This window comes from Anabrus simplex, chromosome 1, assembly GCF_040414725.1.
Source record: "Anabrus simplex isolate iqAnaSimp1 chromosome 1, ASM4041472v1, whole genome shotgun sequence".
NCBI classification, from domain to species: domain Eukaryota; kingdom Metazoa; phylum Arthropoda; class Insecta; order Orthoptera; family Tettigoniidae; genus Anabrus; species Anabrus simplex.
This window is the reverse complement of record NC_090265.1, coordinates 498,390,873-498,416,316: the sequence shown is the minus strand read 5'-3', so window position 1 is coordinate 498,416,316 and position 25,444 is coordinate 498,390,873. Positions and strand designations below refer to the sequence as shown.

The 25,444-nt window shown below is 39.4% G+C and overlaps 1 protein-coding gene across 1 annotated transcript; it reads right to left on the bottom strand.

The window, feature by feature from the left end:
- Positions 1-1,364: 1,364 nt before the first annotated feature.
- Positions 1,365-20,702, bottom strand: LOC136867899 (DNA polymerase epsilon subunit 4). The gene is made up of 2 exons (XM_067144738.2): positions 20,417-20,702; positions 1,365-1,589 (listed from the first exon to the last, which is right to left on the bottom strand). The coding sequence occupies exons 1-2, from the start codon at positions 20,600-20,602 to the stop codon at positions 1,446-1,448; spliced, it is 330 nt and encodes a 109-aa protein (XP_067000839.1). The 5' UTR covers positions 20,603-20,702; the 3' UTR covers positions 1,365-1,445.
- Between the last annotated feature and the right edge of the window lie 4,742 nt (positions 20,703-25,444).

The following is a 25,444-nucleotide window of genomic DNA, read 5'->3' as shown; positions in this document are numbered from 1 at the left end:
AACTATGTTTTTGAGCACCTTCACCACCGGACTGAGACAGGATCGAACCTGATAAGTTGGGCTAAGAAGGCCAGCGATCTACCATTTGAGTTACTATTCAGCCCGGCTATTAGCACATAACAATTATAGAAAACATGATTTTCATTCAGTCATTTATATCTGACACCTTTTTACCGTACGAGCTGTAATGTAATAATGGAGATATTCAAGAGTTTATTACAAAGTGTTTCAATAACCAAGCATTGCTGACGAGGAAGTATTGTTATGCCATCACAGTAGCAAACTAACTGGCTCTGATGGTTGTTGTCGTTGTCTTTATAATATGCGAAATAATAATAATGTTATTTGTGTTACGTCTCACTAACATTTATGGTTTTCTGAGACTCGAAGTGCCGTAATTTTGTCCCACGGGAGTTCTTTTACGTGCCGACAATTTATAGCGCCACACACGTTTCCATAATATGTTGACTGCATTTTAATCAGTACAGTGGTTTTACTTCAGATACTGACAACACGAACACTATTCACGTGGTGAACCACTATAAAATTACTATATATCCATGATCCGATATACAGTAAATACGTAGAAAGATATAAAAATGTCGGTTCGCCACTTGCTTTCTTGGCTTACGCTGCGTGAACCATCAACAATAGACCCCAAGTGTAAGCGTACAAAATTTAGAGCATAAAATCCTCTACAAAAAAGTCCGTGATGGCACATACCTATTTATAACCGGCTGCCCTCTAGAAGCGATTTTATGCTACAGTCCGCGGTAAAAAATGTAACTCCTTAAAATTAAATAAATATTTTGATATTATCCTAGAGTTCCTCATCAAAATAAATTGTTTGACCTCCTCCAGTATTTTATAAGGATTACAATAACCTTGTCAGGACATTATTTGCATGTATGGTTCAGAAGTTGTGACCATTTTAGACTGTAGTGGTAATACGTGTCAGCAGGACGGACGACCGGTCTCATACCACATGACGTCACGCAGAAGGCGGACAGGGAGAGAAACAAGTGAGCGCGATGCGGGAAGAGACCCCTGTGACTAGTACTGTAGCTGTAAGCTAATAACTTATGCATCTTCAATTCTATTATTAAAGAAACAAATATCACTGAACTGAGCCAGGATCGAACTTACCAACTTGGGCTCGGAAAGCAACGTTCTAACAATCTCAAACACTCAGCCCGGCAATAGTTAGTCTTCTTCCTGGCCTTTTCCCAATTATTTACAGTTGGCATTTCATGTGGATTTGGACTCTAATCACTACTTCAAGTGATGATAGATAAAAGAAATGTTACTAGGATTTGTAAATTAGTGGTAGTAAGTAATCCAAATGGTGATACAATCACAAAAAGTAGATACAAAAGTGGCACTATTTTATTCCATAATTCGTACAAAGATACATAAATATTATATATAGAATTAAATACATGTGTTTAGAAGTCCAATGCACCTTCTAAAAATGCTAGACTATCTACAGAATCAACTGCTGAATCAATGTCTTTCTTCTGAAGAGTTTTTCTCTTGGCTTGAGCAGTATAGGTGTATGCTTCTCTAGACAGTGACTCAATGAACAATTCCTGGAAAGAAAAACAATTTAATTAAAATTTCAAAGACAGGACAAGCAATCAATTTTATATGTTGTAGAATTTTGCTGAAAACTATGACACGAAAATCAAAGGTACCAACATATGCTGCCCCCACAGATTGTTCACTATGAAGGATAACAGTAAATGAGAATGTGTGTTTGTGAACAGAGCTTCAAGTTTTTGTACAGTGCTGTGGAGGGCTATAAAACTGAATGGCAAACAATGTTAGCACTAAGCAATATGCGGAGGTGGAATTGTTTTTTTTTTTTGCTAGGGGCTTTACGTCGCACCGACACAGATAAGTCTTATGGCGACGATGGGATAGGAAAGGCCTAGGAGTTGGAAGGAAGCGGCCGTGGCCTTAATTAAGGTACAGCCCCAGCATTTGCCTGGTGTGAAAATGGGAAACCATGGAAAACCATCTTCAGGGCTGCCGATAGTGGGATTTGAACCTACTATCTCCCGGATGCAAGCTCACAGCTGCGCGCCTCTACACGCACGGCCAACTCGCCCGGTGGAATTGTTTCTTGTAATTGCTTTTCTGGCCTTTATGTTAAAAAATAAAATATGAGAATTATTCCAGGTGATGTAAACAAAAGAAAAGCATATTGTGAATAGTAGTGTTTATAGAAACACATGTACCTGTGCTTCGCTACAGAATTCCATATTGTACACAGAATTCTAGGTTAGGTAGTGTACACGTTGTGAGCAAGACTGCATTAAAATGCATATCTCTTAACGTTACCCTACAAACGCGACGGGGAAGTCGCCAAACATCTTTTCTCATATGAAGACCGGGTTAGGGAATTTTCATTGTAACGGTAGGCCCGCTTGCGTACCAGTCACAATCAAGTTGGGGAGTTTTCATTATAATGGCAGACACTGACTCTCCACCTGCCTTTTAACATCTTCAGAAAGACTGTCTTAATAGTTTTCCCACAGGAAATGAACATAGGTCATTACAATGACATCAGTAGGAATGGCACGAAAAAAAGCAATGCTATATGAAATACTTGATCAAATAATGAAAAACCACATATTTTCACACTTTTAATGAACATTACTATGTTTCTGATCTAACAATCCAAAGTTCCAAAGCTGGAATGACCAAGCCGCAGACAGCCATGATCTGTGAACACTCTTGGTCTTTTTCGGGCGGGGGGTGTTGAATAGTGGAGAGTCCCAGGGCAAAAACTATGCCCTTTTACTTATCTGTTTCCTAGGAGTACCCGCTGAATTGGAAGATCTCAATTTACTACACTGGCAGCAGGAAAAAACTATCTGACTTGGAGACAAATTCTTCCTCCAAGCCAGAGAAGAAACCCCCTCTTCACTGCTAATTTGGAATAAAATGAATGTAGAATTTAATAAAAGTGAAGAGGAAGAAGCTTTTCTTAAGAAATGGCTCTTTTCAGGGTTGAATTTTGAGTTATTTAGTGAATTGTGGTGCTATGATTTGGAATAGGCCTAAATTGTAATTCTAGACCAGGTCATACTACTACTACTAAGTGAGCCTCTGCCTTAAATGTGCACACTGTTCATTCAAAACGGTGCGTCAAGAGTAGGGATCGAATAGCTGGAATACTATGATGAACCAGTGTGTGACATATCAGCAGTATCAGGTAATGTATGAACCAGAGAAATGGCATGCTAAAGAAGGAAGTTTTCTAACTCCCCAGCTATTTCCCACCAATATTCAGTCAGGCTGTCATAGTTGGTACGCAGCAGTAATTCCATCTACCGGAGTTGAGCGGCAGCATAAGATACAAAGAACATCACCACAAACAATGGTCAATGCAATGTTATTGTTGATCAATGTTATGCGCTTTCAATATTGTAGGCCTTCACATTTAGTATTCTTCCTACTCTGAAATACCACTCTTATCATAGTCAGTAGGCCCTACAGTAAAATTGAATAAAACATAAATGGTTGGAAATTGTATTCTCTATAACTTTTGTTGTGTAGTACTTTTCGATAGGACCAATAACATAGGTATTTAAAAATTAAATTTTAGGTGCCTTCCCCTAAACTACAATTTTATCCAGGGTGAATTTTTATAGCTTAGACTGTAGTTTCTTATTCCCCGACTCTACATTCTGTTAACCCATTTTCTCGTGGCTCGGCGCTGATATGGACTTAGCAACAAAAATACAAATTCATGAATATCTGTGTTATCATAGCCGGTACGGTAAAAATGTATCAAACATAAATGATAAGAAATTTAATTCTATATAACTTCAGTTATGTAGTATTTATCGATAGGACCACTAATAATACAAATATTTGAGCTAATTAAATTTCAGGCCTTCGCCTAAACTACCATTTCACTCAGCTGGAATAAAATGATTTATAGCCTAGATTGTAGTGGCTCATCCCCGGACTTTACATACCGATTTTCATTAAATTCTCAGCGTATCATCGGGGGCTTTCAACTTGTAAGCGTGGGCTGGCGACCATGGAGCCTCTAACTGCAGTTGGTGTTGCTTCCACTTACTTGGGCCAGTCTCCTTATAGCTTAGACTGTAGACAAGCAGCAAGGAACAGAGATCAATCTGTGTCTTACGACCTTAAACCAGCCAGTGTAGTGTTAGTGAACTACAAGCAGTGAGCATAAATAAGTGGAAAAAACGAATGGAACAGCACCATAAATGGAGCAGTGACAAAATCATTCATACTAAGTGCGAAGGACAGATTAAAGTTAAATTTGCCATTAACCGGAAAAATAACTTTAACAGGACATGATAAAATAAATTTGTATTTTTTTGTTTTAAAATAAAAGACTCCTTTATTCACGAGTGGAAATGAAGTGCATCATTTGTTATTTAGATGTGTAAAGCTAGATAAAGACAAATGTTTAAGAACCATATGATACAAGAAATGTGGAAAACAGACATTCAACAAAGTGAAACTAATAGAACACTATACAAAAGAATTAGCTTTATACTTTAATTCGATAGATTTAGACAAACTTTAGAAGATTATCACATGTTAGTGAAATGTGCATAAAATAAATGAACGTAAGTTACTGTGATTTGGACAGGTTCTAGGATAATACAGCAGAATATCTAATGTTAGTACACAATAAATCCATAAATTGAAACAAGATAATCATGAATGACATTCGAAAAATAGCCGTAAAATAATAAGAAATATATTTATTCAATTTATGTCATTATATTATGTAAAAGTTATGTTTACAGAGCATGTAGTATTACGTTCATTGTAATGGAACACGCTGTTAACCCTCCGTCGGGCGCACCTCTGAACGAAACAAAATCAGGCGCAGCCAGCCTAAGAGGCCACCATATATTTTAACCCCTCCTTTCTACCTAATAGTTTGCTTAGGATCTAATACTTTGCTAGGATCTAAGGAAGGCAAATATACCAAACTAACGGGAAAGAAAGTGTTTATTACATGAAATAAAGCTTAAACTAAAACAACAAAAATTGATCACTTATCACAAAAGAAATGTTAAAATTAGACAAATTAAACATTATAAAAGAAAAGAACTGAAATATAAAGGTAAAATACACCGTCTTCTGACGTGGGACCATCATTCTTTGCCGCAGATGTGAGCAGGAACCTACGATGAATCTTCAGAATCAGCAGCTGAATAACAGGTCTGGCACAGCAGTTTTACGTGGCTTAGACAGATCGGTTCATGACAATTATGACACTCGTAATTTGTCATCCTTCTGAATCCTGTTTCAGCCATGCATGTACCACACTTGCGTCTTTTGGGAGGTATAGAGAAAGATGTTTCACGTTCTTTTCGGGGCAAAAACCTTTTCAAGCGCAATTGCAGCTGAGTAGGCATTACACTTGTTTCAGACTTCACCGGGCTAGATGTCCAATCACTAGTTGATGAGACAAAGTTTTGAGGAAGATTCTCCTTCTTAGTGCTTCCAGTCCATTTCCAATCGAAATAACTTGGGAATTTATGCCGGCTATGTTCAGACAGGCAAAGAAAATGACCATCGGCCAACGTCTTGTGTTCCGGCTCACATTGAAAGTTGAAAACACTTGGGAATTTATGCCGGCTATGTTCAGACAGGCAAAGAAAATGACCATCGGCCAACGTCTTGTGTTCCGGCTCACATTGAAAGTTGCAGACATTTGGTCAGCTGTGTCAACTCCACCTTTGGTTATATTGTAGAATGTAATCCCTTCTGGCTTCTTCTGCACTCCAGTAGATTGATCAATGGCATCAGTTTCAGAAAGTGATGAAATGAGAATTACATTTTTCCCTTTCTTTGGTATGTATGAAATCAAAGTGTTACCATTGTTGAATCCGAACAAGCTGCTATATTGATCCCTCCCTCTGACATTGACAAAACTGGGCGGCAACTGCTTTTTATTTTTTCTTACTGTCCCAACATATGATAGCTTCTTCTCTTTCAAATCATTTACCAGATCAATGTCTGAAAACCAACTGTCACAGGTTATGTTATGCCCTGTCTCAAAAACAGGCTCAGCCAATTGTTTGACCACATCACTTGGCTTATTGCTTACTTTATATGGCCCTTCAGGCTGTCTTCCTGCATAAATTTCCATATTGTATGTGTAGAACATTCTGGCATCAACAAGAGAAAATATCTTCATCCCATACTTGGTAGGTTTAATCGTATGTATTGTCTGAAACCGCACTTTCCACGAAATCCTGGCAACATCTCATTGATTGTGACATTTTCTCCCGGAATGTAGTTCTTTTGACAGTTGTGAACAAAACAATCAAACAGTTCACGGATTGGGCAAAGTCGATCATATTCTCTCCGTTGTGAACGGCTGCTACGATCGTCAAAACGAATACAACGTATGAGGAACTTTAACCGTTTTATACTCATCACAAGGCCAAATTTTTCAATCCCATCTCCTTCTGTTCCCCATAGTTCCTCCAGACTCTGACGGTTTGCTCTGTAAGCTCCAGCCAGGTACAATAGACCAATGAATGCCGTAATTTCTATGAGGTCTGTTTCCCTGGCATCTCTATCTCTGGGAAATTTGGCTTTGACTGAGTCAATATATTGGTTGGTATATTTCACAATCAATTCCAAAATATCTGTATTGAGCAAACATTCCCAACATTGTAATATGGTTTTACAATTTCTTGCATCTCCTTTTACACCTGGAAGGTATGTAATGATGTTATGCCGTTGTGCACGACGAACAGCAGCCGGAGATGGCTTTTTGGTCCACTTTGTCTGTTTATCTTTTCCAAGAAAAAAGGCATCCGATATGTTCTCTTCTCCTTCGTCTTCCTCACCACTAGTCCCTCCTTCCTGTTCAGTTTCTGAGCCCACTTCACGTTCTTCAACCTCGTCCTCAGAAGCAATGCCGCTTTCTTCACCCAAATCCTCAACTAAAGCAGGATCATCACCATTATCCTCAAGGAGAACGCTTCGTATTTCTGCAACATCCTTGGGGTTGGAGACATCATACAATTTTTGGGCCATTTCAGCAGGAAATCTGAAACTAAAGATATAAATACTTAAATTAGTTATCGATGTAACGTTATCAGGCGCACTCGACCTGAGAGGCCAGGTTCATAATAGCACTTATTTCTAAAGATATTGATGAATTTTCACACAGAACAAGCTTATTTTGAGTAAAATGAACCCTTGCAATAAAAATATACTGAAAAACTCACCTTCAATATTATGACGTAATCGGGCGCAGTCGGCCTCACAAGCCGCGAAAGTTACAGGCGTGCCGCATGGAGACTGGCAGTCAACTGAGGTACGGTGTCTTATGCACTGGCACGAGTCAGGAAACTATTCGTAGGGGCGGCCTGCTGGGGAGTGGGGTGGAGGGAGGGCATGCCAGAACGTGTTTTCCTGGCCTCTCAGGCCAGCTGCGCCCGACGGAGGGTTAAAAAAAAAAAAAACCGTTGGACCTTGACATTGCAGTGAGGTGTGGCCTAATTACTGGCAGTTGTAACACCTCATTGGAGCTGGAATGTATGTATGTACAGTCAGGTGGAACATTGGAACCTTAATACGTTCGGCTAGAGTCTGGGCTTGTAAGGTCAGGATGAAAACTTCCGTATCGAACAGCTTATTAGCAAAACGCCTCTTTAACCTGCGCACGCTGGTCACTCCCCAACGAGCGAGATTTCTGACCATATCATCATCGGAAGCTTTAATCAAATCCCTGTGGAAGATAATTCCTTTGCAAGAGATCAGGGATTTGTGTTTCTCGATGTTAACTTCAAACTTCCCATACAATTTGGCTTTTAGTAGCCGTCTAGACAGCTGAGCTGTCAATGTCTTTATATGTACGGATCCGTTGCCAAGTTACTGCATCTCTTCGACTACACGAGCAACAATTCCCTTTACAACTTATAAATATCATTGTTAAGATCCCGTATTGGCATTAACTCAACTAAGGTTGAAAGAAGAATCCTACCTTCCAATACTTTATGTTTTTATAACTGGTTCATGAAAATACAAACATAATCCAGCCAAAAGTCTAACTACAGTACTGAACTAAAAGATTAGTAAATGTTTCATTCCTAAAATATGGAACATCTCAAGCTAAAATAATTTTAGCAAAAATTGATACATCACTTATGGTGAGAATGAGGTTGAAAATGTTTTTGTCATGCTGAAACACACAAAATATGATGTTCAAGTTCATAATAAAAACTATGTTCATGAGTGAGACGTGTTTGTAAAAAGTAGTCTTTCTTTCTTCAAAATGCTGGAACTTATTGTTGTTGCTTTAAATAAACTTTACATAAATTAAAGCTGTCATTAGTGGACTTCAAATTTTAAAATAATTTAATACGAGGACCAGGGAAACTCCTTAAGGAACCAAAGTTTAAGTGAAGTCTTCGATAAACTTGTTGGTAAGGCCTTGTAAAGGAGTCTGTAAATGGAAAGGAAAGAAAATCAAAAGAAGAAAAAACCTTGTGGATGCATGATGGGCATCGAAAAACATTCAAATCACTTACCTCCTTGCCAGTCCTGCTGTGCTTACTTTCCTTGTGCTGTCAACTGACTGAGTGTGTATCATGTGGTTGACCTGTGAGAGGGACAAGAGGGGAAAGTAGGGGTGATGTCATTGGGAGTGAAACCAACAGGAGGGAGACGTACGAAATGTTTTTCTGGACCATTTTTGGAAATGTTTCTTCATAATCCAGAATGGAAAACTCTTCCAATAGTATATTTATGTTTTTCAGTAATCTAATTTATATTCATATTAGGATTCTGTTTTTGGTCGACCTCAATATAAATGATTTCCAGGATGTTCATTAATTTGTCTTTGTTCAGAGGGTGTAGGATGGTCAAGTTTTTCCCACTGTAGTGAAACTGTGTTTCCAAAAAGGACCGGACAAACATTTCGTACGTCTCCGTCCTGTCGGTTTCAGTGCCTATGACATCACCCCTACTTTCCCCTCTCACAGGTCACCCGCATGATACACACACTCAGTCAGCTGACTGCACAAGGAAAGTAAGCACAGCGGGACCAGTAGGAAGGTAAGTGGTTTGAATATTTTTCGATACCCATCGCACATCCACAAGGTTTTCTCTTCTTTTAATCTTCTTTCCTTTCCATTTACAGACTCATTTACAATGCCTTATCAACAAGTTTACTTAAGACCTAACTTCAATTTTGTTTTCCCAAGGAGTTGCCCCAGTCCTTGTATTAAAACTTTTAAAATTTTAAGTCCATTAATGGAATCATCCCCTTAGCTGCACTCCACCGGTCAGGTTGTTCACATTGCGCGCGAGGTTCTATTGGTTCCAACTAGGATTGGAAATATTTCTCACACTACAGCAATAATTCATTATATTATAAGAATGTTGCATGGTTTAATCTACATTTAATTTCTGTATCAGAAATATTGGACCTCTAGCAAGACAGATACCCCCTGCACCAATGTTCTACTTTCAATTCTCCACCTGAAGATACACTTGGAAATCTAGAACTCAATAGAAGCATCTGGACTTTGCATTCAACCGGCATATTACGTTTTTAAAGTGCAATTTTAAAGTATTTACTAACAAGGCATATTTTAATCATTATTGTAATAATTGTATGATAACTATTCTTATAGTCTAATTGTAATTGACGTAAATCCTAAAAATTTTATTTGTCACTGATAAGTACAACATTATTTTATCTATAACAGTTCTTCAATCCACCATTTTATATGTACATTATCGCATCACATATACAGTTCATTCTTTTAAATCTTATTTCCACAATGTAATTCTGTCTTAGGACTTCGGCAAATCCATAAGTGTATCTTAGTTAGGCTGATGATGACCCATATAGGGTCGAAACTAGTACCTTGATAATATATTGTAATGTATTTATAAACATTGCAATTACTGTACAGTATTGAGTAGGTGGAATAAACTTTGTATATTATATGTAATCTTAATTCAATACGGAACCAATAATGAAGTTTATAACCTTGAAAGGAAGACTACTTTGTACAAACATGTCTCGCTCCTGGAAGTAGTTTTTATTATGAACTTGAACGTCAACATATTTTGTGTGTTTTAGCATAACATAAAAATATTTTCAACCTCATTCTCACCTAAGTGTTTTAGCTATGTGTGTCAGTTTTTGCATTTACATTTTTAGCTGAAGATGTTCCATATTTTACTAATCTTATAGTTAAGTACTGTAGTTAGACTTTAAGCTGGATTATGTTTGTATTTTCATGAACTAGCTATAAAAACATTAAGTATTGGAAGGTGGGATTCTTCTATCAACTTTAGTTGAATTCCCTTGATTGAATTACTAATTAGGAAAGGACTCTCTTGTAAGAAACTCTCTCCATCGACCCTGGAAGCCATCAGGAATCAAGGAAGATGTTCGTCACTTTAGTATTCTACAAGTACTGGAGCGCATCTCTTGTGCTTTTTAGCGATTTCAGATGCTGTTTTGAGGGTGCCACCCTTCGAAGAAAGAAATGAAGAAGCGAGTCCTGTTTTTGGTTCCATGAGTAGCTAGGGAAATAAAGCGTCAACCTTCGGCAGAGCCCCGCATATACTGATGTAAGGCTGCATAGTGCAGAAGTCGCCTGGCATCGTCTACACACGCGCGCGCGCGCGTGCATGCACGCACGCACACACAATATTCTACCCGAGGATGGGAGGATGGCTAGACTGTCAGAGAAAATAAAATTAAGGTGGTTAAAGTACAAAAGAATTAGAAATGAAGGAAAAAGAGTACAGACCCTTCTCAGGCAACTCAAGGGGGCGGGGGGGGGGGGGGGGGGGGACATGTTGTTCGTCTGGCCCTACTCCAAGGCCAGTCCAGTATGGGTAGCTCTGAGCTGGCACAGCCCTCGGGATCAACGAGCTCACAAGTCCCCACACCAACGTCAAGGTCTTGGTATCCCTAAAGGGGGTGCCAGACTTCCTATGCAAGCAATAATAAAACTTTATTATTTTTGAAATATACACTTTCTAAAAAAAAATATTTTCAGAAGATTCCTAATATTACATTTAAAGGTAAAATACCTCATATAAAAGAGGATAGATGATTCATTAGCATAAATAGAAGTTCATGGCAGTGATAAATTTCAAAATTTTTCAGTAAAAACCTGGAGAAAAAAAAACCCCTCCAGTATCCTCATACCAACCACAACTAAAATAAGCAGTGTGGGAAGTGGTAATGAGTGTCTTCCACCTGTGACGATTAAGGCAAGTGTTGTTTGATGTTTTTGCTTGTCTTGTGGAAGTGCTTTCATGCATTCGGAACATAAGTCTGATAGTACAGAACTCTTAAGGAAGAAATTTCATGGTTTGAGTGTGACTGTCTGCTGTAATCTATATATATAAAATAAGAGTTTGTCTGTACATTGCTCAGAATTTGAAAAAAATGGTATTTCTGTATCGGTCATGTCCATAGTAACAGGAAAATGCACTTTTTACTTTTCCGTAATTTCTGTCTGTCTGTATGTACACGCATCACGAGAAAACGGTTGAAGAGAATTTAATGAAAATCGGTATGTGAAGTCGGGGGATGAGCCTCTACAATCTAGGCTATAAATAATTTTACTCACACTGAGTGAAATGGTAGTTTAGGGGAAGGGCTAAAATTGAATTCTAAAATATTGTTACTGGTAGTCCTATCTTGATGAAAATCGGTATGCAAAGTCAGGAAATAAGTCGCTATATTCTAGGCTGTAAATTATTTTATTCACGCTGAGTGAAATGGTAGCTTAGGGGAAGGCCTAAAATGTAATTCTCAAATATTTCTTATTAGAGATGTAATCGATGAATGCTACATAACTAAGGTTATATAGTATTAAATTTCCTGTTATTCACGTCTTATACATTGTTACCGTACTGACTATGATCACAAAGATATTCATGAATTTGGATTTTTGTTACTAAGTCCATATCAGTGCCGAGTAACGAGAAAATGGGTAAACAGTATTTAATGAAAATCAGTATGTAAAGTCGGAGAATAAGAAACTACAGTTTACGGTATAAAATATTTTACAAATCACAGAGTCGAAAGAAAACTAAATGTGTAGGCCTACAATATGGAAAGCTCATAACAGTGATCAACAATAACATTACATTGACCATTGTTTGTCGTGATGTGCTTTGTGTCTTCTGTTGCCCCTCATCTCCGGTAGATAGGATTACTGCTGCGTACAGAGTATTTTTTACTTGATTTACGTCGCACCGACATAGATAGGTTTTATGGCCACGATGGGATAGGAAAGGGCTAGGAGTGCCTTAGGCCTTAATTAAGGTACAGGCCCAGCATTTGCCTGGTGTGAAAGTGGGAAACCACGGAATACCATCTTCAGTGCTGCCGACAATGGGGTTAGAATCCACTATCTCTCGGATGCAAGCTCACAGCTGCGCACCGCTAACCACACGGTCAACTCGCCCAGTCGTACAGAGTGTAACAGTCTGCCTGAATATTGATGGGAAGTAGCTGGGGAGTTAGATAACTTTCTTCTTTAGCATGCTATTCCCCTGGTTTATAAATTTTCTGATACTACTGGTACGTAACACACTGGATCATCATAGCATTCGGGCTATTCAATCCCTACTCTGAGGCACTGATTGGAATGAACAGTGTGCATATTTAGCGGAATAATGGCAGATGAGTGTTCATGGCAATCTGTGGCCTGGTCATCCCAGCTCTGGAACTTTGGACTATCAGATTGGCACCGCAATCAAACCGCAGCACTGTTCGTTAAAAGTGATAAAACGTGCGGCTTTCCATTCGATCGAATATTTTATATGATAGCATTGCTTTTAATCACTACATTCATACGTACGTTTTTGTAATGACATATGTTGATTTCAGTTAGGAAAACCACAAAGTCAGTCTTTCTGAGAATCCCGTAGCGACGCACGGGTACATCAGCTAGTCTATATACATATAACATAAGAGTTTTGTTTGTACATTGCTCAGAATTTGAAACGAATGGTATTTCTGGATCGGTCATGTCCACAACAAGGTAATGCATTTTTTACTTTTCCGTAATTTGTGTGTGTATGTATGTATGTACATTATTAATGCTATTAGATTATGTTGGATAGAATTTTTTTTTTTGTGATTCTATTGTTATCCTACTGTCTAAAGTGCTGCTGTTTTCTGGTGATTAAGGAACTTTTTTACAAGTTTCCAAATACTCTAGCGCTTTTAAAATCGCTAATTGTTCCGCTTGGTTATTCAAGCAGTAGTCTTGTAGCCTATACTGTAGTTGATGTACTAGTTCTTCGTCACTGAATATGGCGACCCCAGCTACAACTCCAACGCCCCCCCCCCCCTTACTCCCGTCAGTATATATATCAAATTTGTCTTTATTATCTTGCTTTTCTTTAATGGTGCATATGTCTGCAGGGTGTGGCCTCTTCGAGTAGTGCTTTGGAATATCCGTAGTTATTTCCTTATTATTTCCCTTTTTGATTTCATAGAAGCTTGCTAACTTTTGAAGTTCTAAAATTATACGAGTCGTTTTTGTTAAAATACCTAATGCTTCATTTGATGTGGTTCGGAATGTCTTTGCTATTCTGATATTGATTAATCTTTGAACTCGTTTAAGTTTACTTTCGTTGTGCTTGTTAACGGCTTCAATCCAGACGGGAACTCCATATGATATAATTGGTGGGATAGCACCTTTGTAAATAATTCTCATTACATCATGACTCAGTCCCCAGTTAACTTTTGCCAATTTAGCCAATGCATGTATCAAATTAGTACATTTTTGTGTTACTTGTTCTATATGTTCATGGAAGTTAAAACTTTTTATCAATGATTATACCCAGGTATTTTACACTATCCAAATGTGGAAGAGATTTATTGTTCAAATAGATGTTCAGATTTGGTGTTTCCTGCTATCTTTTCTTCGTTATCACCAAAAGCCTTGATTTCTGCTCATTGAACGTGATTTTGTAATTTTTGGCCCATTTCTCCACCTTATACAAGTCCATGTTAGAGTAATTTTCCAACTCAAGAAGGCTTCTTCCTTTGATGATCATAAGAAAATCATCCGCAAAGGCTAAGACCTTTGTGTACTTGCTGTATTCTACAGGGTGCGGCAGAAATACCTGACGAATTTCAAACGTAAATAACTCAGCAACGCAACAAGCCATTCACAATTTTGTTGCGCAGTTTAAAAGAGCAGGGTTTGCCATTTATGTCACATACAGTAGATTGGATTGAACTAAAGGTTGTATTGGCCACAGCTTTCAAACAGGTGTTCTTGCCGTGGTGCGCGCGTCTTGGCCTGGGCGAACACATGCATCGTCTCGTCCGGGCTAGTCAGTCAGCCAGCCAATCGCTAGCATGGCGTGGTGTGGTGAACGCCAAGGTTTTATGATTGGGACTTATTTCAAAAATGTTGATACTGTTACCACAACACAGCGTTTGTTTTGCAGACACTTTGGCTTAGGTCGACATGAGAAAGTTCCGAGCAAGAACACTATTCTGTTATGGGTGAACAGTTTAAGGAAAAGTGGTTCGAGTGTGAAAACGAAGCCGCATGGTAGGTCTCGTAGCATCCGAACACCAGAGACCGTCCGCACAGTGAGACGCCGTTACACAATCTCCTTAACGTTCGGTGCGTAGGCATTCATGTGCTCTGGGACTCTCAGATCGCACCATAAGGAGGATTTTACACGCAGACATGAAGTTCCATCCACACAAAATGATGGATGTTCAGAAATTCAGTGAATGTGATTGGGTCAACGGCAGAGCGTGTTGTGAGGCTATCCTGGAAGCTGTAGCAGCTGACACCAGTGTCCTGGCAAGTGATGAAGAGCACTTTCATTTGTCAGGCTACGTTAATAAACAAAATTTTTGGCACTGGTCTGCAACCAGTCCTCAACAGATTCATGAGCGACCTCTCCACAGTGAGCGTGTTACTGTTTGGTGCGCCTGATTTCGGAATTGTAGGCCCTTACTTTTTTCAGGAGGAGGACAGAACTGTAACAGTAACATTGGATAATTACACACAGTTCTTACGCAACTTCCTGCAGCTGACACTCACCGACTTAGGGGATCCTGCTGTGTGGTTCCAACAAGATGGTGCCACTGCACACACAGCCCGGGCGTCGACGGGTCTCCTCAGAGAAATGTTTCCAGGATGTCTCATCTCCTTACGGGTTGACATTCCATAGCCAGCCCGTTCCCCTGACCTCGCCCCGTGTGATTTCTTTCTCTAGGGATATTTGAAAGATAGAGTCTTCCAATGCAAGCCGTGAACACTACATGACCTGAAAGCTGCCATCTGTGAAGAAAACGAGGCAATACCATAAGACATGCTCAAGCAAGTCATGCGGAACTTTGGGCAGAGGCTTCAGAGGTGCATCGAACAGGACGATCGGCATTTGGATGACATTATTTTCAAAACCTAGTGTGTATGTGATGCAAATGGCAAACACTACACTTTCCAACTGTGCAATAAATCTTAAAATGGCTTGTTGCGTTGCAGAGTTATTTTCGTTTGAAATTCGTCAGGTATTTCTGCCACACCCTGTATATTTAAAAGTGAATTGTATTGAATGTTCCAAAATCCTGGGCCACAGCAGGATCTCTAACGGCAGCCTTTGCTAATAGTTCGTTGAACAGACAAACTGTTTAGAGTTAATGACGCAGTTCTTTCGTTAAAGTAACTTGAGGAAAGTCCGGCCCTGCGGTGTAGGGGGCAACGCGTCCGCCGGTCACCGGCGGCCCCAGTTCGATTCCCGGCCGGGTCAGGGTTTTAAATTGTAATGATTAATATCTCTGGCCTGGGGACTGGGTGTTTGTGACGTCCTTAATCTTCCTTTCCCCACACAAAACATTCCACACTACCGCCATTTCAATTACAAGTAGGTTCATACAATATGGTGCCAGTAGGGGCAAAAGATCCACAAGGGTCGATGCCCTGAACAAATACCATTTTAAAAAAAAACTTGAGGAAAGCTTGTAAATATTTCTGGGACATCTGAATTCTCTTAAGAGATGCTAGTATGCTCGGCCACCATGCTGCTTCAAAGGCTCCTTTTATGTCTAAACTGATGAGAGCTACATAGTGTCCTCTATTTAAGCTATCTTGTACTGTTTTCTTTAATGACATTACTGCATCCACTGTGCTGGTCTGAGGTGTAAATCTTATTTTTGTCGTTCATTCATGAGATTGTTAGAGTAAATATGATGCGGTATTCTACCTATTAATAACTTTTCTAGTACCTTAGCTGCTATGTCTAGCAGACTGATAGGCCGAAATTTGGATACATCATCATGATCTTCTTTTCCAGATTTTATGATTGGTACAATTTTAAGTCCAAATATCGTGTGTATTTATTAAAAACCACCTATTCAATACAATGTAAAGTTCTTATAATTAAGACATATCTCGTCATAATATCATTATTGGGACATGTTTCGCCCTCTAGCTGGGCATCATCAGCCTTTATCTCGTACCTCTTAATCAGTAATCAGGATCCTGATTTTGTACAAAATGTTAAGATACTACATTATACAGAGTTAAAGAAGTCCATATTACATGTTCTTAATTAATAGTATGAGAATTTAATTATTGAAAACATCTAAGAAATCAGCTTGGCTGAGATGGTTAATTACTGTTAAAGAGATTGTATGAATAAGAATTAAAATTTATTGACAGTCTTGTCCATTTTTCTAGCTTAGTCTGAATGTCTATGGCTAAAACTCTGTTCCTATGTTGAATTTTAAAAATACTAGAGAACATTTGCATTTGTGTAGGACACTGAATAAAATCTGGTTAAAAACTTCTCAAACTGGTTGTGGTCGTAATAAACTGTTGTCTTCTCGAATTTTTTTCTGCAATCTTGCGTACAAAGCTTTGATGTTAAACTGTCTCTTGTGGCCACTTTATGAATGTTTGTTTTAAAGTATGAGGTTGTTTAACAATCTAGAAAACGATATTTGGACATATTATTATTATTATTAAAGCACATATTATTCGAATCCGGCGTTCTTAAGTTCCGTTGTAAAAGTGAAGAAAGGATATTCAACAGAGCAAAACTGGTTGTTTCCTTTAATTGAAATTGCAGCTGCTGCCTCTTGTTATGCTATTGGTCGAAAGGGGACACTCAGACTTGATATTAGGTGATGCGCGAGTGTTCTGATTCTAATTTGTAGCAAAGCGTATTGATAATGTCTGCAACGACAGGAAACGTGTAAAATTAAGTTTAGAAATGCTGAAGACTGCTAATCTGAGGAAGTCGCTTAAATGCAAATTACTTACCCCCTTGGCTATTGTGAAGGTGACTAGTTGTTCTGGCAGAGCAGGTTCGACTGACTGTCACTACGCTTGTACTTCTTGTGTTGTATCGGTGTGAGAGTAGGGGTGGGGCATGCAGTGAAGGAGGGGTGGGCGGAGCATTAAGACTGCGTGCTGTTAGCGACGGGGAGCTTGTAGGGGCAGACTGGGTGTTTACTAAATTAGTGAGTTTTTTTTAGGACGATGATTTAAAAATGTTTGGAAGGTTATTATATTTTAAATTCAATATTTGTAATCATTTGAGTATTATTTCATACAGGGGATTTTTAACAATTATATCGTTAAGATTCTGGTTTTTATTGTATTACTGGTCTAGAGAGATGTAAATATTTTCAAACTTGTTCATTAATTTCCCTTTATTTACTTTTCTGATGATTTTTAGGTCCTGTTCTATTGTCGTTAAGTGGTGTCTTGTTTCCTTCATATGTGAACTCATTGCTGAAAACTTATTGTGCTTGTTGGCATTATAGTGTTTTAAGTATCTGGTGTAAAATCTCTGGCTTGTCTGTCCGATATAAGAGACGCTGCATTGCGAGCATATAAGCCTGTATATGCCAGAACCTGAATAGTGATTACTGTTTAAGTTGACTGTATTGTGGATGAAGAATAAGTTCTGATTGGTATTTTGTGTACCGAATGCAATGTTAATGTTATGCTTTTTAAGGGGGTTCAAAACTAGATGGATGGCTGGATTATTAAATGTGAAAGTAACGAAATTGGATTTTTTAGGTCTGTCCGGGATGAGGTTTGTTGATAGTTTAACTTTATTGATTATTCGGTTGATCATTTCTATTTTATATCCATTAAGTTTGGCTAAATTCTTTATATATTTACATTCTATTTTTAGGTTTTCAGGAGTAAGGGGGATTTTGAATGCTCTGTATATTAAACTGTAAAAAGTTGCCTGTTTATGGGAATTAGGATGTAAGAAAGAGTTTTTGATTGTTATTGGAGAATGGGTAGGTTTTCTAAATATTTGAAATTCAAAACTATTGATGGTAGATGTTACGGTGATATGGTGGAACCACTGACCTCATCCTCTTTAGTAAATTTTATATTTTGATCAAGCGTATTTAAGTAGTCAAGAATTTTGTCACTGTTATTCAGTTCCTTATCGATTATTACGAAAGTGTCGTCTACATCTCGAAGCCATAGGCTAAGTCCTTTTACTTTTGTCATTATTCGATTGTGTTCCAATGAGTCCATGTACATATTGGCCAAAATGCCTGATAGGGGATCACCCATTGCTAGACCATTCTGGTAGTAGATTTTACCGTTAAAAGTAAAGTAGTTGTTATTTAACGCAAAGTTTAATATCTTTATAAAGTCTTCTATTTCAAATTTGCTGAGTATGCTGTGTTTGGCAAGATTACCCTTGATAATATTAACGGTTTCATTACTTGGCACATTGGAATACATGTTCGTGATGTCGAAGGAACACATGACGAGGTTGGGTTGTCTATTGAATTCTTTTTCTGGGATTTGTTGTTGAATTTGCAATTCACATTTAATAATCCAGCCATTCATCAAGTTTTGAACCCCCTAAAAAAGCATAACATTAACATTGCATTCAGGACACAAAATACCAATCGGAACTTATTCTTCAACCACAATACAGTCAAACAGTAATCACTATTCAGGTTCTGGTATATACAGACTTACATGCTCGCAATGCAGCGTCTCATGTATCGGACAGACAGGCCGGAGTTTTTACACCAGCTACTGTCTGTTAGGTCATCAGTCCAGAGGCTGGTTGGATCCTCAAATAGCACCACCAAAGGCTATGCAATTATAAGGAAACTGCAAAAACCAATAGCAGAGCCCAAATGAGGCGTAATACGCAAGATGAGGAGTGAGGTAGTTTGCCATTGCTATCCTCCCTGGACCAGAAGGTGCTACTGCAGCACTACTGATCCTATCAGCACCACCTTTCATAACACTCAGACACTAGTTGTGCTCCAGATACTTAGAGCCCTATAACACCAACAAGCACAATAAGTTTTCAGCAATGAGTTCACATATGAAGGAAACAGGACACCACTTCATGACAATAGAACAGGACCTAAAAATCATCATAAAAGTAAATAAAGGGAAATTCATGAACGAGTTCGAAAATATTTACATCTATTTACCCCAATATTACAATAAAAACCAGAATTTTAACGATATAATTTAAGTTAAAAATCCCCTCTATTAAATAATAGGCCTAATTTGTTGGAAATCACCCAGAAAAAATTACGCTGCTTTCGTTTGAATCTTTTCCAGTTCTTGTGTCGAGTAGTCCTGGTGTGGGTCCGAAGGGTTGAGTTTATGCACAAAATCGTTTATCAAGTTGCCTTCTAGGAGCACATCGTGCCAATCAGGAATGACAGATCCCATTAAAATAAAAAAAGACTTCCTGTAGAAATATGAATGAAGCCGAAAAAGTCTGCTTCTTCATTACTTATAAAATAGCAATTGTTATACCACAAGAAGTTGGACACATGATGATCTTCAACACTAATATCACTTCCATAGCGACCTATGGACTGGAACTTTTATGGAACAAAATAACAAGTAATACTGAAAAAAAAAAAAAAAGTGCACCGAGAGTGGGGAAGCAACACCAACAAGGATGGTCTACAAATTAGGTAAGGAAAACAGTCTACAGTATATCGAGGACCTCAGAAAGCAGATGATTCTGTCATCTACGGGACCCTACACTGAATTTCTAAAGAGAAGAGAAGACAAACAGACCCAGATTTTTATACCACCTATAATACACGAACCTTTTCTTAATACAAAGTTTCGATTCAGCACTAAGGAGCTCAGGTATCAAGAAAAGGTTCGCGTACTATACCTAATGCTGGAGAGAAACTGGACTAAAGAGAACAGGGAACAGAGCCATATTATGCCATGCAAAGGTTTATGCATTATTATTAGGTGATATTAATATGAAAATTTTACCAAAATATAATGAAAAATGAAAATGGATTCTACACACCGCACTGTTCCCTTAGCCCTAGCAGTCATGGTTTCAAATACGAAATTTCATGTTTTCCATGTTCTACTCAAGAGCATCACTAACTACAACTTACGGTGGATTTTGCAATAAGAAAAACAGCTTCTTGACTTGCAAGATTGACATCGGGATCCATTTTCATTATATGCTTTACTCTAGCTATAGGCAGTTTCAATAGTTTCTCCGACTTCTCTTCCTCAGGCTCTTGGCTCAAATCATTACCATCATTCTCGGCCAATTCAGAATTCGAAACAGATGTCATTCTTCACATTGCAAAACATTAACCTAGAGAGAACAACACTTCCGCAGTCCACATGTAACATTTCCCGCCATTCGCAGCAGTTTCACCAACATTTCTTCTTCTTCTTGCTGAAAGATTTGTTGGGACACGGCCGACTGGATCCCTCGCTGAGCTCCTTATACCGGCCTTGACAATCGCTTGTGAAGGCCAGCATAAAGCTGTAATTGGAAAGTTTCACCGTAATGCCGCTGGAGGGCTGGCCTACTTCCCATTGACAGGAAGCTGTATACCGCAAATTGCGCCATTTCCAGTTTTATTTATAAGGTTTTGCTGTCGTAAATGTTGGCAATGTGTTCGCAATGAAGTGCTTGTTGGCTTGATATTGGGATCTGATATATGCGCTAGTGAGTTATTTTTTATTGTATAGTGTGGTGATAATATTTTTTAAATTGTGTTTACAAATCTTGGAATTTGTGATATTATTGTGCACCTTATCGTACTTCGAGCAGAAATTTTATGGAAACAAGAACAAAGTGATTTCTCGCTGTAACTTCGTCCTGAACAAGGATTTTAATTTATGCGCTAATTCGATTTTAATGATGTAGTGATTTGCTTTTCTTTAACTGTGTTAGGAAATATTCGAATATATATTGCTGTGTGCCTATTTTTTATTCCGAACAGGAAAAAAAAGAGCAAAGGGACACTATCATTTCATGAATTCTCTGTAGACCAGGACAAAAGTACGGAGTGGCTAAAAGCAGGTAGCACTCTCATCTTAGTTTTCCGTTTCTATTTCGGGTATTTACCTTCTTTCTTTCTTTCTTTCTTTCTTTCTTTATTTCTTTCTTTACCCTTCCAGGGTTGGCATTTCTCTCGGACTCAGTGATGGATCCCACCTCTACCACCTCAAGGGTAGTGTCCTGGAGCGTGAGACTGCGGGTCGGGGATACAACTGGGAAGGATGACCAGTGCCCCCAGACAGCCGCAACTTCTATGCTGAACAAGGGCCTTGTGTTGGGGATGGGAAGATTGGAAAGCATAGACAAGGAAGAGGGAAGGAAGCAGCCGTGGCTTTAAGATGGTTACCATCCTGGCATTTGCTTGGATGAGAAGTGAGAAACTATGGAAAATCACTTCGAGGTTGTCTCAGGTGGGAATCGATACCTCCTCTACACAGTTGACCTCCCAAGGCTGAGAGTGGACCCCGTTCCAGCCTTCGTACCACATTTGAAATTTCGTGCCAGGGCCAGGAATCGAAACCGGGCCTCCGGGAGTGGCAGCTAATCACGCTAATAAGGTATTTTTACCCATGAATTTTCTTTCATAGAATAATCCTTTAGGCGGTGTCGTATTTGCCATATGACAGCAACACAACACATTTATATCCAAGATAATCTGAACTTTAACATTTAAACATTGACAAGTAAGAATCACTACTGCTATGACGGTAAGGCCAACGTATGAAGTGTTGTAACCTGAACAATGGGGCCGATGACCTAGATGTTAGGCCCCTTTAGACAACAAGCATCATCATCATAATCGTCCGACTCGTTGGCTGAACGGTAAGCGTACTGGCCTTTGGTTCAGAGGGTCCCGGGTTCGATTCCCGGCCGAGTCGGGGATTTTAACCTTAATTGGTTAATTCCAATGGCACGGGAGCTGGGTGTATGTGTTGTCTTCATCCTCATCACGACGCGCAGGTCGCCTACGGGAGTCAAGTATAAAGACCTGCACCTGGCGAGCCGAACCCGTCCTGGGATATCCCGGCACTAAAAGCCATACGACATTTCGTTTTTTTCATCATCATAATCGAGCAGAGAACACTTTACAATTTATTTACTCAAAATATTCTCTCACGGAATTTTTATTTAAATTATTCTTTTTTTCGCTATTTGTTTTACGTCGCACCGACACAGATTGGTCTTATGATGCCGGTGGAAGAGGAAAGGGCTAGCAGTGGGAAGGAACCGGCCGTGGCCTTAATTAAGGTACCGGTACAGACTGAGGTGAACATGGGAAACCACGGAAAACCATCTCCAGGGCTGCCGGCAGTGGGGTTCGAACCCACTATCTCCCGGATGCAAGCTCACAGCTGCACGCCGTGCGGCCAACTTGTTCCACCCTACTGCATTTCAAGTAAAATTTATTGTCTGAATTTAGCACGGCCAACTTGCCCGGTGTTTAATATTCTAGTGAAAGATATGTATGAAATGTACCGGTAATCTGAAACTATACCGGTATATAATGAAATGAAAATTTAAACATGTTTGAGTCAAAATATTAATGTTATGCATACAACGAATATGGAAAAAGTAAGCCTTTTGTTTTGTCCAGCCCTCTTCCTGAGAGCAGCGCTTGAAAAATTTTAAAACTCTAATTGAACTATGATTCTTAATCTCAATATTAACATCAGAAGACAAAAGTATTGTGGTAAGTTCTGCTATGTATCTAAACGCTATGATAATAAAAACGATTACTATTATTCCTCACAATTAAGGAACGGAACGTCAGTTGGACTACTCCATCCTCCGCAGTTTCATTTCACGACGCTATTTTGGCACATATAAATGAAAGTAGCCTTTAGGATTAATCATTTTAACAATATTACTCTATGTAACATACTATTTTATTCTCTAAATTAAGATACATCGGCAATCAGAGTCAATATATGAAAGTCAGCTGGACTAAGTCATCTCCCCGCAGTTTCATTTCACATCATTTTGGTAAATATCAACGAAAGTAACCTTTAGGATTAATCATTTTAACAGTATTAACCTATGTAACATTCTCCATAACTCTAAATTACGATAAATCGGCAATCAAAGTCAGTATATTTTCCATAAAGAAGTATGCATTTCTGCCGCAAATAGGTCGGCCGGCAGCGCCACGTGTCGAGCTGTGTAACTACTCCGATTACAGAGCGTGGACCCGATTGTCAAGGCCGGTAAGGAGCTAGCTAGAGCGACGCATCAAGTCGGCCGTGGTTTGGACGTTGCCTACGAGATATACAAGGCCGGGACATAGCTACTAATTTGTCGCTGAAAAAGCGGCCCGACCGTGTTCACGGTTTGGCCGCTAGATGTCAGGTTTTCGTTATGTTCTTGGCGGACTTTAACATTGTGATATGCGGATTAATTGTGATGCTGTGTTGATTTTGTGCAATTTATTGTGAATACTGTTTCTGTCGGTGAGTGTCTGTGAGGTTGATGTGGTTGTGGTGGTGATTATTGTTTTAAGAGGAAGTACAACTAGGCAACCATCCTCTATATAACACTAATCAGAGGGAAAAAAAGGAAGGGGTCTGACACTTCGAAAAATGAAGCTATCGGCCAAAGTAAGACAAGGGCCACGAATGGCATGAAAATGAAAGACTCCCTAGCCCTCGCAAACCTAATAGCGTTGGGGTCGGAAAAGAACAAGAGTTGACCAAAGGAGGTCGGATAGGATAGATGAAAGTAAGGAGCCTGGCACAAGTAAGTGGAAGCAATGCCAGGACTCGACTAAGAGCCCCGCGATCGCCAACCCACGCTCCAAAGTTCAGAGCCCATGGGACACCTTTCAGTCGCCTCTTACGACAGGCAGGGGATTCCGTGGGTGTTATTCTACCACCCCCACCCAGAGGGGGATGTGAGGTTGAGAAGAAGGTGCACTGTTGTGTACCTCTCTGTACTTCGGATGACACTAAAACAGCATGAAAATTGACGTTCCATAGTTTTCCTTCCGAGTGCGGTTTAGGGGAGAAATGGAAGCAAATTATTTCTAGGCAAGGTGATATAGTGGGATCTCTTTAGGTACCTAGCAATTCTTCTCATAAAAAAAAGATTTCGGAGTAAGCACATCAATCAAACTTCCTTCTGTTTTCATTGTGTATCCTGTTCACAAACAGGAAAATGTCAAACGCAGGAAGCGTCCAGCTCCCAAAAATGATGTATTGCCATCAATGTTTTTTGCTAGTGGCTTTACGTGGCACCGACACAGATAGGTCTTATGGCGACGATGGGATAGGAAAAGCCTAGGAGTGGGAAGGAAGCGGCCATGGCCTTAATTAAGGTACAGCCCCAGCATTTTCCTGGTGTGAAATTGGGAAACCACGGAAAACCATCTTCAGGGCTGCCGACAGTGGGATTCGAACCCACTATCTCCCGGATGCAAGCTCACAGCTGCGCGCCCCTAACCGCACTTCCAACTCGCCCGGTCCATCAAAATTTAGTAAAAGTTCCGATTCAGATAACGATGAACTTACCATATCTTCATACGTCAGCCACAAACGAAAAAGGAGTACAAGTCTCGTTTCTATATCAAGGAAAGTCTAAGAGTATCTCTGTTAAATCTAACATATATACACACGGATGAGAAAATTAAATACCAGATTACAGAAAAGCAATCTGTAAATTGAGAAGTAGGATACGGGTAATGAAATCAGAAAAAAAGTTTTACGGTATCTGAACTTGACCAAAAAAAATAATTGAAAAGAATGCTAAAGTTGGTCATTTAGGAGCTTTATTTCTGTTAGAACGAATTTAATTTTCTTCTGCTTTCTTCATCCGTTTACCCTCCAGGGTCGGTTTTTCCTCGGACTCAGCGAGGAATCCCACCTCTACCGCCTCAAGCGTAGTGTCCTGGAGCACCAGACTTTGGGTCGGCGGATACAGCTGGGGAGGATGACCAGTACCTCGCCCAGGCAGCCTCACCTGCTATGCTGAACAGGGGCCTTGTGGAGGGATTGGGAAGATTGGAAAGGACAGGCAGTGAAGAGGGAAGGAAGCGGCCGTGCCATTAAGTTAGGTACTATCCCGGCACTTGCCTGGAGGAGAAGTGGGAAACCACGGAAAACCACTTTCAGGATTACGAATCAGCCAATCG

What these genes read in the sequence shown, in the direction of transcription:
- LOC136867899 (XM_067144738.2), bottom strand. Translation starts at nt 20,602, where the DNA reads ATGACATCTGTTTCGAATTCTGAATTGGCCGAGAATGATGGTAATGAT. An exon ending in TTCTTATTGCAAAATCCACC is followed by an intron (nt 1,590 to 20,416) that starts GTAAGTTGTAGT and finishes TTTTCTTTCCAG; the next exon opens with GAATTGTTCATTGAGTCACT.